This window comes from Arvicola amphibius, chromosome 8 (genome assembly GCF_903992535.2).
Source record: "Arvicola amphibius chromosome 8, mArvAmp1.2, whole genome shotgun sequence".
Taxonomy (NCBI): Eukaryota; Metazoa; Chordata; class Mammalia; order Rodentia; family Cricetidae; genus Arvicola; species Arvicola amphibius.
The window spans coordinates 131,072,220-131,089,236 of record NC_052054.1 but is presented as its reverse complement, the minus strand read 5'-3'; the positions used below and the strand labels follow the sequence as shown (position 1 = coordinate 131,089,236).

The 17,017-nt window shown below is 40.4% G+C and overlaps 1 protein-coding gene across 4 annotated transcripts in view; it reads left to right on the top strand.

The window, feature by feature from the left end:
• The first annotated feature begins 2,170 nt into the window (after positions 1-2,170).
• The window catches only part of Abi2 (abl interactor 2), a 102,579-nt gene continuing 87,732 nt past the window's right edge, over positions 2,171-17,017 (top strand). For all 4 annotated transcript variants that reach the window (XM_042055507.1, XM_038338904.1, XM_038338903.1 and 1 more), the window contains exon 1: positions 2,171-2,382. In XM_042055507.1, coding sequence (XP_041911441.1) covers positions 2,266-2,382 — 117 coding nt within the window. In that variant the 5' untranslated portion in view covers positions 2,171-2,265. The remainder of the gene's footprint in view (positions 2,383-17,017) is intronic.

Genomic DNA, 17,017 nt, shown 5'->3' with positions numbered 1-17,017 from the left:
GAAGCCACATCTGGTGGTGCAGGAACACTGAAAGGGTTCTGTGTCTAGAGAGACTGATTAGAATTTCAGTACTGAGGAGACTGGAATATTGCAGGTCCAGAGGCTAATCCCCTTATGCTGGGCTAAATTCTGGCTCTCCAAAGATGCCATTCCTTGCATCACCCCCTCTTGTGTTGGGATCAATATCTTGTGACAATAGATAAAAATAAAAAACTTTTAGTATTTATTAACTTAACAGGCAATTAGCTTCAACCAACCCAAAAGCTAAGAATGCCATCAGATAGCACCCTGAGCTTAGAGAAAGCCTTCCCCAATCTTGATATACCGGCCTCTTTGATGTACCCACCAACATATTTTAAACTTGCTTTGACTTATCAGTTATTTTTAATGTGCATTTGGTGTTTGGCCTGCGCGCATGCCTGTGTGAGGGAGTTGGGACCCCGGAACTAGAGTTATAGACAATTGTGAGCCATGTGGATGCTGGGGTTTGAACCTGGGGCCTCTGGAAGAGCAGCCAATTCTTTTAAGCTATGAGCCATCTCTCTCGCACCTTGATTTATGACTTTTATTCTGTAAAACTATAAAAACATTGATGAAACTGCTTCTATGTTGGAAGATGGGATTTGGGTAACCTAAGACTGCATTCCTTGGCCCTGGGTCACTCAAAATGGCTCCAGAATAAACCAACCATTTCTTATTCCCTTTCAGATGAGAGTTATGGTTTTCATGTTAACAAATACTTTAAAATTATTTTTATTCACCTGTGTGTTTCCATGTGAGTGTATGTCACATGTGTGCAGGGTCCGGTGGATGCCTGAGCAGGGTGTTGGAGCTTCTGCAGCTAGAGTTACAGGTGACTGTGAGCAGCATTGCATGGCTGTTATCTGGAGACAGTATGTGCTCTGACTGCTAAGCCATCTCTCCAGACTCAACACAGTTTTTTGATCTTTTGAAGTTTGTATGAAAGTCTGAGTCGATGTTTGTTTTCATTTCTATTTGTATGAACCCCATTTCCTGAAGCAAGCATATGTGACATCTACATAAGTGTCCCTTGCACACTTTAGTTTCTCTTTTTCCCTATGTTACAAGTCTTACAAGCCATGCCACTGAGCTACGAACCGCAGCTCTCCCTTTAGTTATGTATAAGCTTTTGATAAATACTTTTCCAATATGTAGGAGTTTTTGTTCCAGAGCCCAAAGCATGATGTTGATGTTTAAATGTTGATGTGGTCCCGCTGGGTCGACAACCACTTTAAACACCTGTCTTACTAAGACACCTGGATTATAAGCAAGATCAGAATGAGCAACCTTGAATTTTTATAGTACTTAACGTTTTTCAATGTGCATTTATTTAATTTTATTCATACCACAACCACGTGAATGATGAAATTATTACCATCAAAACCACTGTCGAAAATTTGAAGAAAGTCAAGAGAGGAGGGGACCCACGCTGGGTAACCACAGCATATGCTTGTAATTTCAGTCAGCCTGGTCTCCATGTGGAAGACTTTGCCAAAAAAAAAAAAAAAAACAAAAAAAAAAAAAACAAAAAACCAGAAAGGGAGGCAGGGAATACGAATGAATGAATGAATGAAGAACAGATTTGGGATTAGGTAACTGTAATTGTCTTTGTGAAAAAGAGGATGAAGACCAAGGTGGCATTTAGAGCTACCTCAAAGTTCAGGGCTCTGATGAGGTGTGATCTCTCACAACAGACGGCGTCCTCCCTAGGCCTCGAGAGGGGCCTGGACAGCTTCCTCAGGCAGACGACCTCCCGAGGGATGGGTCGGGGGTGCAGCGCAGAGGTGAGGGAGGCGGCGGCGGCGCGTTCCAGCCCGGCTCACAAAGGCTGCCTAGGGACTCCCAGAGCCGGGAAACTCGCGCGGGGCGGAAGGGTTAACCCGGAGTCCGGCTCCCGCGCGCATCCTGGCCCCCCGCCTCCCGTCGCTAGGAGACGCCGGAAGTGGGGGAGGGGCGGCGCGGGTGGGAATCTTTTTCAGGTGCCCGGGGGCGGAGGGCGGGGAGCGCGCGCGCGCGCCCGCTCGCTCGCTCGCCAGTCCGTCGCCGCGGTGACCGTCCTCGCGGCCCGCCGGCTCGCGCCCCGCCCCCGCCCCGTCCCCGTCCCCGCCGTCCCCTCCCCCGCCGCGCGCTCCTCCCGGTTCCCGCCGCGGTCGCCGCCGCCGCCGCTCCTCTCCCGGGCGTCGCGGCCGCTGCTGCCTGTGCTGCGGACTGTATGAGGAGGAGGAGGAGGAGGAGGATGTGAAGATGGCGGAGCTGCAGATGCTGCTGGAGGAGGAAATCCCGGGGGGCCGCCGGGCCCTGTTCGATAGCTACACGAATCTGGAGCGGGTGGCCGACTACTGCGAGAACAACTACATCCAGGTGCGCCGCGTCCCCCGCCGGGCGCGCCGGGTCGCTGGGGGCTGCGGGGCGCCGCCGGGCTGCGGGGCCGCGCCGGGGAGGGGACGGGCGGAGGGCGGCGGCTGCCGGGAGCGGGGTCGGCGGAACGCGCCAGCAGCCCCGCGCGGTTCGCGGTGCGGCGCGCGTGTGGCGGCCCGCCTCCTCGCCTCTGCCCGGTCGCCCCCGCGCTCCTCGCCTGTCAGTGTTCGGGATGGAGGAGGAGGTGGAGAGCGGCGTTTTGTGTCTAACGGAATCTTGCTTGGATGGCAGGGCTGTGTGTGAGAGGGATAGTTTTCCTCCTGCCGGGCTCCTGTTCTGCAAAGTGAATTGCCCCCTGAAGACCAAGCGAAAAATTCCTAATCCTAAGTTTAATTTTTTGTTGTTGTTGTTGCTTTAGGTTGTAAAGGGGACACGGCTGTCGCTTATTACAAGTTAATGCCGTTTTTTTTTTTCCCTATGGAGAATGGGAAACTGCCTGATAAATGAGCTGCTTTTCCTCCCCAATCCCCGTTAGAATAGGTAATTTTCCTATGGGAAAAAGAACTATGACTATTTTTCACAATAACGAAAATGAGCCACATGGTTTAGTCCCCCCACCCCATGATGATTGGTTTGGCACGGGACTCATTGTGTGTGTGTGTGTAGGAAGGTGAGAAAGGTGGGGGAGAAGGCATTGGAGATGAAAACCAGCTGCTCATGATAAATGTAAAGATCTTATGGATTAAAACAACGCTTTAAAAATTAGCTCAGGATTTGCAAATCCAGCATCTCTTGTTCTTCGTAGGCTATATACTGAATTACAGATTCTGACTCCGTTTTTTTTCCCACTGCCATTTAAAATTTCTGGCTAAAGTGGAAATGGAAGCAGGGTGTTTAGAACAGTTGCCGCTTTTAATGTTCTTGTTGTTACCCCCATCTCTGCTGATATCCTTAACACCGGTTATATTGGAAAGCATTCTCAGTCCTTAGCATGCGTTATATATTAAAAATGCTCTAATTTGTAGGTTCCTAAGTTTTTCTGAGGATCACATGACTAATCAAAGATAATGTTCTTAGATTTTATTTGATTATATATGTACTGAACTCTATTACTATGTTGCAAACATTTATATTGGAGAATGAATTGGACATTATCAATTGGAATTCTTTCTGCTTTAAAGAAGTGGTTGGAAGTGTATATTCAGTAGGAAGAAAGTGTGACTTTGGTTAAAGATTGATTTCATAGCAAAACCCTCACAAATGTCTGTGTGTCAGTTGCTTTGCTAACAGAGCTGTATAGGAATGGTTAAAAGGTTTTATCGCTTAATTTTACCAATCTTTTTGGTAAATATCAGATTCCTAGAATCTTCAGGGATCTATAATGTAGTGCAAGAGGCTTATCTGTGAGTGAATTAAGTCCATAGTTATACCATCAGCCCTACTTGTTGGAGGGCCCTACATTGGTGATTCAATCAACTGGTAATTGAAAATATTCCCTCTGTATAAATGCCAACAGGCCTTTTTGTCGTTCCCTAAACGATACAGTGTAACAATTACTTAGATGACATTTACATTTTATTAGATACTGTAAGTATTCTACAGATAGGTGGAGTGTGTATGATAGATAACATGTAAATATCATGTAGTTTTATGTAAATGACTTGAGTATCCAAAGGTGTTGGAATGGGTGTGTGTGTGTGTGTGTGTGTGTGTGTGTGTGTGTGTGTGTGTGGAGGGGTGTCCTAGAGCTAATCACTATTGGATACTAGGGACATGCCCAGCATAATTAATTTATACCTTGTAGTGGATTGTGGGTAGGAAGGTCACAGCTGCTAGGAGAGGCCAAACCTAGAACCCTAAGGTGCTAGTTTTGTTGCCTTGTCTAGTACATTATGGGAAAGTGTCATCTGTCAGATGAGAAGCTGGGGCTGGAAAAGGGATTAGGTTGCAGTTGTGGTCAACTAATAAGAAGCAGGTTTGTCTGTTTGTGAACAATGAAGGTTACTATAATTTTAGATTATAATTTCCACAAAGAGGGAAAAGTACATGAATTGATAAAGTAGAAAAGTGAAAGATTAGCATTTGTCTTTTTATAATTACTTTAACTGAAAGAGAAGAGTGTCAAAGTCAATGTTATTTATTTACTTATTCACTTTTGGTGTTGGAGATTGAACTCAGGGTCTTGTGCATGATAAGAGTACACTCTACTACTGAATTACACTCTTAGCCCACTGGAAAGGTAGAAATACTGATTTTCCAGAAATGGATTTTGAATTCTGAACCACTAAATATTTTCGATGTAGCATCTGAAGTAGAGTTTACACTTTTTATTTCTCAGGTTGTCCTCTATTGTGGGATTCACAGGGTTTATGACTGCTGTACTCTCCCAGGATGACACGTGATAAATAGAACTGCTGATAGTTAATTTTTGCTGAGGCAGATGTACATGCTGCTGAAGGACTGCCCAGCAGGGGTTCCGATTTATTTATTTGTGAGGGACTTTAAGGTTTTAAATAAGTTTGTTTGTTGCTTTCCTAAAGTAAATCTGAAAAATCAGTTTGTCCATATTTACAATTTTCTTTTAGTTAAGTGAAAGAAAGTTACTGTTTTCTTTTATTTGAGAATTCACATAGGTAGGTAGAAATGCGCACATGCATACACACATTATGTATTAAGGGCAGAATCACCCTATAAGATAGATTTATTTGAAAAAAAATTAAGATGTTACCTTAATTTTCTGAAATTTCTTTTGTAAACAAAAGAAAACATTTCGCTAATGGCTTTCTCCATCTTCCGTAAGGTGATAAAACATAGTTTATAAAAGTAATTAATAAAATGATGCAAAGATTACTTTTTTTGAGACAGGATTTTATATGTAGCAGTAGCTGGCCAGGAAATCACTATGTAGACCAGGCGGTCCTTAAACTCACAGAGATCCTACTGCCTCTGCTTCTTGAGTGCTGGGATTAAAAGCCTCAGCCACTACACCTGGCAAAGACTAAATTTTTTAGCTTAATGAGTGCCATTAGAATACATGCTTAGTTTTGAAAAATTAATATAAAGTGACTAGTTATTAAAGGAATTAAGTTACCCAGTTATCTTCAATACGTATTTATATTTATATTCCTAATATTTTTGGTAAATGATGCTACATATTTTAGAGAAATGGATTTATAGTTTGTATTATATTTTAAACTTTGGAGATTAGTTTTTTCTGAGAAGACACTTTTTGTAAGACAAAGTCTTGCTGTGTAGCCACTCCAACTCTCACTCTTTCTAGACATGAACCACAGCTAAGAAACACCTAACGTTTAATAATGTTAGGACTGACTATCTCTTCTGGTTACCACAGTCCTTATGGGAATAAATTTGTGTTTGTGGTTTGAGTTCACAAATGGAGCACCTTAAAAAGTACTTAAAAATGCAGGCTGGGGGCATTGGAGAGATGGCTGAGAGGTTAAGAAGTCAGAGGTTCCAGAAGTCCTGAGTTCAATTTCCAGCAACCACATGGTGACTCACAACCATCTATAAAAAAGAGATCTGGTGCCCTCTTCTGGTGTGCAGGTGAACATGCAGGTACAACACTGTATATATTATAAATAAATCTTTAAAAAAATGCAGGCTGGGTGTTGTGGTGCACATCTTGATTCTAGCACTCAGGAGCAGGGTCAGGTTGATCACTGGTTCAAGGCCAGCCTGATCTACATAGTGAGTTCCAGGACAGCCAGTGCTATATAGTGAGACCCTGTCTCAAAAAGCAAAAACATAAACAAAAAGTCCTTAAAATTGCATGCAGAAGGCAACCATTGAAAGTATACATTTAAGTACAGATAGTTACACCCTTCTTGATTTTTGTCTTTTGCCTCTACTGAGAGGAATGAACCAAATCAGTGGAAACTGGTAGGCTTCTCATCCTCTAAGAAAGTAATCCTAATTTTCAAGAGAAACATTTTGGTGAATGGGTTTTCAGTGACAGACCTGTCTAGATGGTCTTAATTAATCAAAACCCAGAGTCAGATATGGGGTTCAGGTCAGATATAAGCTGAAGATCAGAGAAGCAAAACAGCCAGACACTAGAGAGACTTTTACCTCTGCCAATGCTCAGACCGAAAGGGCCATCCTCAGACTGTCTCCACCAAGCCTCACACTCCAATGAGCTCTTGTTTCCTCCTCATATGCCCCTCACTGCCCAGTCTTATGAACCCTGCCTCCACCTCACTAGTGCTTGGGTTAAAGGCATGTGATCCCCAAGTACTGGCATCACTCTTGTGAGCGTTCTCTTTCTCTTTTTAGACAGGATTCAAGTTTTTGTATCCCAGGGTGTCCTTGAGTCCTGGAATTAAAGGCGTGGTTTGTGCCACCACTCCCTGGCCTCTAGTGGCTTAACTCTGCATTCTGATCTTCAGGCAAGCCTTATTTATTAAAACATAAACAAAATATCACTACATTCCCCCTTTTTTGTCTAAAATAGCAAAAGGCTATAACCGATATAAGAAAAACTATACAATAAGTACAATAAGTATAAACAATATATACAGGCAGTAAGTATATCAACAATGTCTAGTTATTTGCATTTGACAAATTCAGAGAAAATACTTTATATCTATCCTATCTTGATGAGTCCAGAAGGTTGTACCTGATTCACTTTCTTTTCCAATTTTTTCTTTTAAAGATTTATTTATTATATATCCAGTGTTCTGCTGCATGTATGCCTGCAGGCCAGAAGAGGGCACCAGATCTCATTACAGATGGTTGCTGGGAATTGAAGTCAGGACCTTTGGAAGAGCAAGCAGCGCTCTTAACCGCTGAGCCATCTCTCCAGCCCTTTCTGTTCTAATTTGCATTATCAAATTACCTTTTTAATGTCTCTCAACCTTTTATACTTTAAACCTCTTTGTGAGTTTCTATTCTGAGTCTGGTAAACAAGGGAAACTATAACTCTCTATTCTTCAACTACTTCTGAGACCCCAAATGAAATAATACTGAGTAAACAGGAAGTGCAAGCAAGTGACTTCCAAAAAATGTGAGAAATGACAGAAACAGCTGGCTGCCTGGACAGTCACCCCAAATTCCTTTGCAGTGTTCGGGTATCAGTCTTCAGTCTACAGGTCTAGAATATTTGACAGACTTTTCTGAGAAACAGGATATTCTGAAGGGCTGTTCCACCTTGTGTTGACAGTGTTTTGTAGTCACTCTCTTTTGTATCTTTCTTGTCCAGTTAGGACAGCATATTGTCCGCAGTCAAAGCAAGTGCATTTTCATGTTCAGTGGCTACTTTTTACCACAAAGAAAGTAACTCCCTGTGGCGTTTCTCCGATGCCCATTATCTTCTCTAAAATAGATTGGTGCTGCCAGAAGCAGACATGTTTCATTGTCATAAAACAGAAAGAACCTGTGCTGTTAAAACATCCTAAATGCCATTTTCTATAGATCTCTGAAGTGTTTGAAGACAACCTGTCTATTTAAAATATATCTCTGTGTGACCTTGAAAACATACATAATGTGACTACAAATTTGTAATAGGTGATTTATTGCTAAACTGCATTTCCTTATTATCCTAAACAGTAGGCAATAATAACTTTCAATAACGAGAAATTTGCATTATATTGTTAAGTGAACTGTTTAGGTATAATACCTTGAACGAGATTAGAAAAGTATGTATAGTATATTTTAACACAATCTCAAATTTGTATATTGTTACAACATACAAATTTGTGACAATATACAAAAGTCCAATCCAGTGTAAAACATTTAAAACTAGTAGTTGCTTTTAAAAAGTAGATTCAATAATACCTTTTTATTTTATCATATCTATCTTCTCCCTTTTTTCTTTTCAGAGTAGGTTCAATAATCCACCGTTAGCCTATCATATCTATATCCTATATCTATCTCCTCCCCTTTTTCTTTTCAGAGTAGGTTCAATAATCTACCGTTATCCTATCATATCTATATCCCCTTTTTTTCTTTTAGAAACAAGAACCTTGACTCTGATCTCCTTTGTTCAACTTTCCTCCTGACTGTAACCAATAACTGCTTGTAACCAATTCCCCTAAACAGTGACAAATATCTCTCACTCATTGAATAACCAAAACCACCTATCCTACCTCTTGGGAATGTGGCCCCTGTATTCTTAAATTTACTTTCTGTTGTCTGAGGGCAATGGCATCTGTAGGGGATCTTGGAAAAATTGGGTTAATTTTCAAGTCCTGGAAGAGATAGTTTGACTATTTGTTGTCCAGGCTCGCATACTGGGAAAGTGCAGGGCTTGTCTTAAGTCCTGGCTAGAGCAGTCTGTGAGGCTGGATCGTCTCGAAATTGTTCTGAGCATTTTGTAGTCCAAAAGCTGATCTTTAGGTGGTGTTTTCAGCTTGTTGTTACCATAATCCTGGAGGAATTGTCACCGTGGATCACATCCTCCTTCCAGAGACTTCAAAGGTCGCTGTTAGGCATGCTCATGGTCAATGCAGAAAACTGATAGACACTGGAACTGAAATCATGTACAGTTAGGTACATATAACTTTATTCTAGGTTAGTTAGGGTTCTATATGACCATTAATATTATGACAAAAATTTAAAAAATAGATATATAAATCTTATATCTTCAGAAAAACTGTTAGAGAGTCAATATGAAACCAAAGGATTATGAGATGAGTGGCAATAAAATAGTCCTTAATTTTTGTCTTTCTTCTTTCCCATATCAGGTGGCTCTTCTGGCATGAGACAGAGATTTTGGATTTCACTTTAATAAGTTTGCTTGGTATTAGAGAAGGAGAGAGCCACACTCCAACTCCAAAGCCAGCTTTAATCTTTAACTGGGCTGGTACTATGCAAAGACTATTTGCATTATTTGTCTGTAGAGAAAAGCAGAAACAAACATTTTGGAAGGTTTATGAAATTTTATCCTGTTGTAAATGTGAAATAGGCCAATTTACTCTTTTTCTTAAGACTTTTTTTTCTGAATGATTTGTCCTTTTTCTTCATATGTCTCATTTTTCTAGTCGTTTTCAGATTCCTTAGTTGGATGTCTTAATTCTCCTGAAGACAAAATCAAAAACCTTCTCCAACCCTAACTTTGGGGAGATTCTCTTTTAGTAAGTTGTATGTGATCAAGTGAAAAGTATTTGTTAGAGTTTTTTTTGTTTATTTGTTTTGCTTTTCTTTTTTTTCGAGACAGGGTTTCTATGTGTAACTTTGGAGCCTGTTCTGGATCTTGCTCTGTAGCTCAGTCTGGCCTCGAACTCACAGAGATTGGCCTGTCTCTGCCTTCCAAGTGCTGCGGTTAAAGGGATGCACCACTGCCGCTTGGCCCTTTCCTTGTCTTTTAAGCTTTAAAATTAGCTTAATGACCATATATAGTATACTTTCACAAGTTTTGTGCTGATACCCAAATTTTTTGTCTTGACTTATATTCACATATTAAGATTGTTACCTCCCTTATAAAAAAGAATTTAAATACAATAATGATTCATATTGTGAGCATGCCAGAAACAGAAACACATAAGGGTAAGTCTGTATCTTTACACAGTGTCGGAATTTATTGAGTAACAATAAACTCACAAACTTCGTTGGTTTTTCTCAGCTACAATTTGCCAAGTAGGATTTCTTTTGCTGGCTGGCTGTAGCATGAATAATAAAAACCCAGAGACAGAAATTGAGGTTCAAACTGAAGATTAGAAAAGCAAAGCAGCCAAGCCACTAAAGAGTTCTTACCTCTACCAAGGCTCAGACAAAGGGGTAATCCTGTCCTCAGCATGACCGTGTAGACTGCAATACTCAACTCGTTTCCTCCTGCCTTATATGCCCAGCCATACCACGACTCTCTGTTGCCCTAGACTCCCTAGTGCTGGGAGCTCCTTGGTGTGAGATCAGCTTCTCTCTTTAGGTAGATTCAATCTCTCAAATATCCAGGGTGGTCTTGAGTCCTGGAATTAAAGGTGTGAGCCACCACTCCCTGTCCTCTAGTGGCTTAACGCTGCACTCTGATCTTCAGGCAAACTTTATTTATTAAAACACAAACAAAATATCACTAATTGTCATTATAATACCTTTGGCAAGAGTGTAAAAATAAACCACATTGTATTCTGAGCACCTTGCTCTTTAAAAAATGTTGTTGTGTACATCCTGTGTTTTCTTGATAAGGAATTTCAGTAGCTTGTAATTTATGTTGATACAGGGTTTTCAGTTGTATCTGGTTTTGCCTGTCTTTGAAACATTCACTGCTACAAAACTGTTCCTTTGCTCATACAATGAAAGCCTTTTTATTTTTCTTTTTACTGGGATAGGATCAATGTATGAATGTGGGTACTTTTCTTTTATCCAGAGTCTTTTCTTACCTAGAAAGTAGATATAAGTGGAATTGGTTTACCTATTCATAGACTATGTAGTATAGATAGTTTTGAGCATAGGCTGTTTTGAGTTTTCTGTTTTTAAAATTCAGGAAACAATAATATATGTGCAGTCAGTCTTTTCATAGATGGGTAAGAACTAAGCTATTTCCTGGACTTTATGATTAAATTTTTATATAACTGGTTTGTAGTTTGGATTCATGAAATAGCATGTAAAATTATGTAATCTGTTTTGAAATATTCTTTCTTTTCTAAAAAAAATATTTATTTATTTATTTATTTATTTATTTATTTATTTATTATGTATACAATATTCTGTCTGTATGCCTGCAGGCCAAAAGAGGGCACCAGACCCCATTACAGATGGTTGTGAGCCACCTTGTGGTTGCTGGGAATTGAACTTAGGACCTTGGGAAGAGCAGGCAATGCTCTTAACCTCTGAGCCATCTCTCCAGCCCTGAAATATTCTTTCATTTTGTATTTTCCCCTTCCAGATATAAACCTTCTAGAGGATAGAATCATTTCTTAAGTGTTTTTATATCTCCCTTACCCACTCACTGAGCTATTTTGTTGACCCATGAATGTAATGCTCTTTGTGTATTAATTAGCATGTGGTCATTTTGCAAGGAAACAGTTTTAGTTTTCATTTATCTATAGTATGCACTATGCATTGATACAGATATACAGGGTAACGAACAGTTTTGTTTTGAATCATATATAGCATGAATATTTTGAATTTTTATTTCTCTAGTCAAGTTTACTGAGACTTATCCATGTATAGTACAAATCACCATTTTGGAACATAAAAGTAATGAAATTTGGGGCTGGAGTGTTGGTGTGGTGGTTAAGAGCACTCTTTGCTCTTGCAGACCCAAGTTTGATTTCTAGCACCCACATGGTGGCTCACTACCATGCCTACCTCCAGTTCCAGGAGATCTAATGCCTTCTTCTGGCTTTGCAGGCACAAAGAATGCATATGACACATGCACACTCAGGCATGCGAAATATTCCACATAAAATTAATCTAAAAAATTTTTTTTGATAAACTGTTATAATAGAGTCAAACCCTGGAGGTGTAGCTCAGTGGAAATGCACCTGTCTTAATGATATCGCTCTGGGTGTAAATCCTAGCATGGCAGTAAAACAACCCACCAAAGACAAACCTTTTACATTCTTATTACCTCCCTAACACACAAGCTTTCTCTTTTCTTTTCTCTTTTTTTGTTTGATTTTTTTTCTTTTTGTTTTGTTTTGTTTTGTTTTTGAAACGGGGTTTCTCTGTGAAACAGTCCTGGCTGTCCTGGAATTCACTCTGAACTCAGATTTGCCTGCCTCTACCTCCTGAGTGCTGGGATCAAAGTGTGCACCACCACTGCCCTGCACCAGCTTTTCTTCATCAGTCCTTCCCTTCCCTTCCAGCCTTTGGCAAACATAATGTTTTCTCTCCCTGTAGTTTTTGCCTTTCCCACAAAGATCTACTGATTTTAATATAGTCTTTTATGTTTGGCTTCCTGCACTTAACATACTGCATTTGAATATCAGTACTATGTCATTCCATTCTGTTTTGTTGACAGATGGTATTGCAGTATATGGAAGAATTAGAATTTATTAGACTCATCTGTTACTATATTTCTGGATTGTTTCTAGCTTTAGCCAATGATCAATACAACTATAACCATTTGCCTACAGGTTCCTTTGAGTAAATTTAAGTGAATGGCTCATTCCAGTCTGGTGAAGTTAAATTTATTCATGTGGGATTCAGTTTGATTGCAGTAGGTCTGACTCTTGGTAGAGCACTTGTTCCCTTTGTCCTGTGAGGTGAGGTTTGTGAGGAGCTGCCACAAGCCTTTTCTCATTCATTTTCTGGTCTAACAAGAAAACTGTCAGTTTTCTATCCTTGGTTGTAATGGAACAAGACTTTCTGCTTGAACTCCTTTTAGGCACAAGTGTGACTCTAGAGCTTCAGCTGCAGATGGCATCAGTTCCTCACAGGTGTCTGTCATCCGTGCTGTAGCTCTAAGGCACCACATGGTAAAACTGCTTAATTTTACAGAAACGACTACACTTTTTTCTGTGGTGTCATTTTGTATTCCTTCCAGAAAGTTCAGTTATTCTGTCAGTGTTTGATTTTGTCAGGTGTTGTGATTTCTGCAGCTGTTATAGACGTTTATGACCACCCCAAGCTAATTCACACACAACTATGAAAACTTGAAAGTTTCATTGTTAATTGAATTAGGAGTCCTCTGTCAGTTTTAAATCTTATTTTACTTAATTTTATTTTTATGGGTGTTTTGCCTGTATGCATGCGTGTGCACCACATGTATGCTGGTGCCCATGGAGATCATAAAAGGGCATCAGATCTCCTGGAGCTGAAGTTACAGATGGTTGTGAGCCAGTGCTGGGAACTGAACCCTATTCCTCTGCAAGAGCAGCCATTTCTACAGGAGATCTCTATACTCAGTGCCATCTCTACAGCCCCTTATAGTTTTATTACACATAATACTATTTATGAAAAGTACTATAACTCCTAGTCAGGCCACTTAGGAAAGAAAAAGAAATTAAAGATAGCCACACTGGGAAAGTAGTTGTTTTTGTTTATAGATAACTGCTTTCTTTTATTTTCTTCTTCCCTCCCTCCCTCCCTCCCTCCCTCCCTCCCTCTCTCCCTCCCTCCCTCTCCCCTGCCTTCCCCTCCCCTGCCCCTCCCTCCCTCCCTCCCTCCCTCCCTCTCTCCCTCCCTCCCTCCCTCTCTTGTTCATTTCCAGCACTTGGAATCAGTGCTTGCCACAAATTAAGTATTTGTTAAATCAGTAAATTAAGTGTTGTCTAGCAAATAGAAAAATTCTTAGATGAGTGAAATAACTTAGTTTTATGAATTTGAATAGTGTATAGATTTATGCTAAGGAAAAGGGAACACTTATATTTTTCCAAGTATTTAACAGAGTCATGGTCCACTGAGACTAGTGTTTCATACATGGTTGGTGTTTTAGAGTTAATTCAGTTCATTTATGTTAGTTAGTGCAAGGCTTGTGCTTTAGTGGATGCAAATATTTGGGTTATCTCTACTGCCTGAAAGTTAGCCAGGAAGATATTTCCAGTTTATAAAATTAGGTAAGTAAACTTAAAGTTGCTTTTGACTCTGCTAGACTGAAGTTCTGAGGAGACGAATTACATTGTTTTTCTTGTTAGTTCTGCATCTACAGTAATTTTTTTGTTTTTTAAAATGATCTTGATTCACATGATTTTATTACCTTTCTTTTCATTAAAAATTTCATTAAGCTTGGCAAGGTGGCTCATACCTTTAATCCCAGCACTCAGGAGGCAGAGGTAGGCGAATCACTGTGAGTTTGAGGCAGCCAGGTCTACAAAGTGAGTTCCAGGACAGCCAGGGCTACACAGGCCCTGTCTCAAAAAACAAAAATCCAAACAACAATAACAAAAAATGTCATTAAGTGGGTACTATTAGTTCAAGGCCCGCAGCTTAGTCTGTTATGCCTTTGATTTCTGTGAAGAGCTTTTGTTATAAAGTTTGAATTAGTGAAGCTGAACTAAATAGAACATGGATTTTTTTCTTTCTCTTACTGTTACTTGTCTTCATGTATTTATTCACTGAAGACTTTAAATAGAGGCAAGAAAATACACTGTCAAGAACACAAAGAACCTGCAAAAATCCATGCTGAATAAGGAAAGTCAAATGTGTTACTGCAAGGTCCCTGCCAGGAGATGGTACTGAGCAATAATGATTCCTCTTCAAAAGCTTGTGTCCTTGGTCTAGAAGAGCAGACTAGTTTCTTCCAAAGAGTTTTAGTTCCTTAGCTTAAGATATAGAAAAGTAAAATGCTAGCTTGGCGGTGGTGACGCACACCTCTAATCCCAGCATTTGGGAGGCAGAGACAGGTGGATCTCTTTAGGTCTGAGGCCAGCCTGGTCTACAGAGTGAGTTCCAGGCCAGCCAAGGCTGAATGAACAGAGAGACCGTGTCTTGAAAACAAACAGCAAAAGAAAAGTAATATGCTTACACAGTCCACTACTGTTTTGGAAAGGAAGTTAGAGGTCACTGACAATAAGTGTACAGTGTTTTTAGTTTTTTTTAATTCTGTAGTGCTGAGGTCATGTTTCTAGGTTTTTGCTCTATTTAGATATGTGTACAGTTGTAATGTTTTTATAATGTTTTTCTTTTTTGAGACAGAGTTTCTCTGTGAAATAGTCTGGTTGTCCTGGAACTCACTTTGTAGACCACACTCGGCTTCAACTCACAGAGATCGCCTGCCTCTGCCTCCCAAGTGCTGAAATTAAAGGCATGTGCCACCATTGACTGACTTGTAATGTTCTGATAGGTATTATTATGAACTATGTATAAATAATAAAAATATGCAAATTTAATGTCAACAGAACCAACAGAATGAATAATTACCAAGGGGGATTTATTAGCTTGGCTTACATAATGTGGTTTAGATGGTACAGCAATGTTCAGGAGGGTTTCTGGAAAGCTGTTGGTCTTTAGTCCATGGTGAGCATGCTGGAAGGCTGTGTTGTGTTCTGGTATCAGGGAAGGGCAGCCAATGTAGCCATCAGTGTAGCCAAACATCAAGCTTGGGCCAGAACATTCTGCTTGCCTTGCAAATCAGAAAGCACAGCAGGAAATGGGAACATAGGGATGGTTGTAACTAATGTAACTACTAAGTTTCTAATTGGAGATGTTTCCATTGTCTCATTAGATATTAGGCCTTGCTAATAAGTTCATGATTTGACATTTTGTTTAAGGCCTGGCAGTTACGTTATTAATATGGAGTATTTTGGGTAGAATTTGGTATCTAGCCAGATTATCAAATACTAGCATGAAGTATTAATGATTAGAAAGAAAAAATATTTACAATCACTATCCTGTATTAAAATGAATGTTAGTTTAATGCTTTTAATCTTATTCATTCTGAATGAGTGATAGTCTTTTTTTTACATTAAGATTATTTTAAATTATTTTTTTAAAAACAATCTTCTTTTCTCATTTTACATACCTATCCCAGTACCTACTCCCTCTTCTCCTCCAGCCTCCCCTACCTCCTCCCATCCTACCACCCATCCACTCCTCACAGAGGATAAGGTTTCCCATGGGGAGTAAACAAAGTCTGATACATCACTTTGAGGCAGGTCCAAGACCCTCCCTCCTATATCTAGGCTGAACAAGGTTTCCCTCCAGAAAACCAGATCAAGCACTAGGGATAAATCCTGGTCCCACTACCAGTGGCTCCACAGACGGCCCAAGCCACACAACTGTCACCCACATTCAGAGGGCCTAGTCTGGTCCTGTACAGCTTCCCCTGCTGTCAGTCTGGAGTCAGTGAGCTCCCACTAGTTCTGGCCAGCTGTTTCTGTGATATCCCCATCATGGTCGTAACCCCTTTCTTCCCTTTGTTTGATTGGTCTCCAGAAGCTCAGCCCAGTGCTTATCTGTGGATTTCTGCATCAGCTTCCATCATTTGCTGGATGAAGGTTCTATGTTGACATTTAAGATAGCCATCAATCTGATTGCAGGGAAAGGCCAGTTCGGGCACTTTCTCCACTATTGCTTAGGGTTGTAGCGGGGGTCATCCTTGTGGATTCCTGGGAATTTCTCTGGTGCCAGGTTTCATACTAGCCCCATAATGGCTCCCTCAATCAAGATATCTCTTTCCTGGATTGCAAACTCATACAGCCATTTGGAAATTAGTATGTCGATTTCTTAGAAAATTGGGAATCAATCTACCACAAGACCCAGCAGTATCACTTTTGGGCATATATCAAAGGATGCACACTCATACATACCACAGGGACATTTGCTCAACCGTGTTTCTAGCAGCATTGTTTGTAATCGCCAGAACTTGGAAACAACCTTGATGCCCCTCAACTGAAGAATGGATAAAAAAAATAAAAATGTGGTAATTACACAATGGAGTGGTAAAAACTATTCAATGGTAAAAACTAATGACATCTTGAAATTTGCATGCAAATGGATAGAACTAGAAAAGACCATCCTGAGTGAGGTTCCAGACCCAGAAAGACAAACATGGTATGTACTTACTCTTAAGTGGGTATTGGACATAAAGTGAAGGATAACCAGCCTATAGTCCATGAGCCCAGAGAAGCTAGGTAACAAGGAGAACCCTAAGAGAGACATATGGATCCCTCTGGGAAGGGGAATTAGACAAGATCTCCTGAAAGATTAGGAGCATGGTGGAGGTGGGTGGGGGAGAAGGGAGAGTAGAAAGAGAGGAGAATATGAGGGAGGAATGGGATGGTTGAGATGGGGGAGGGAC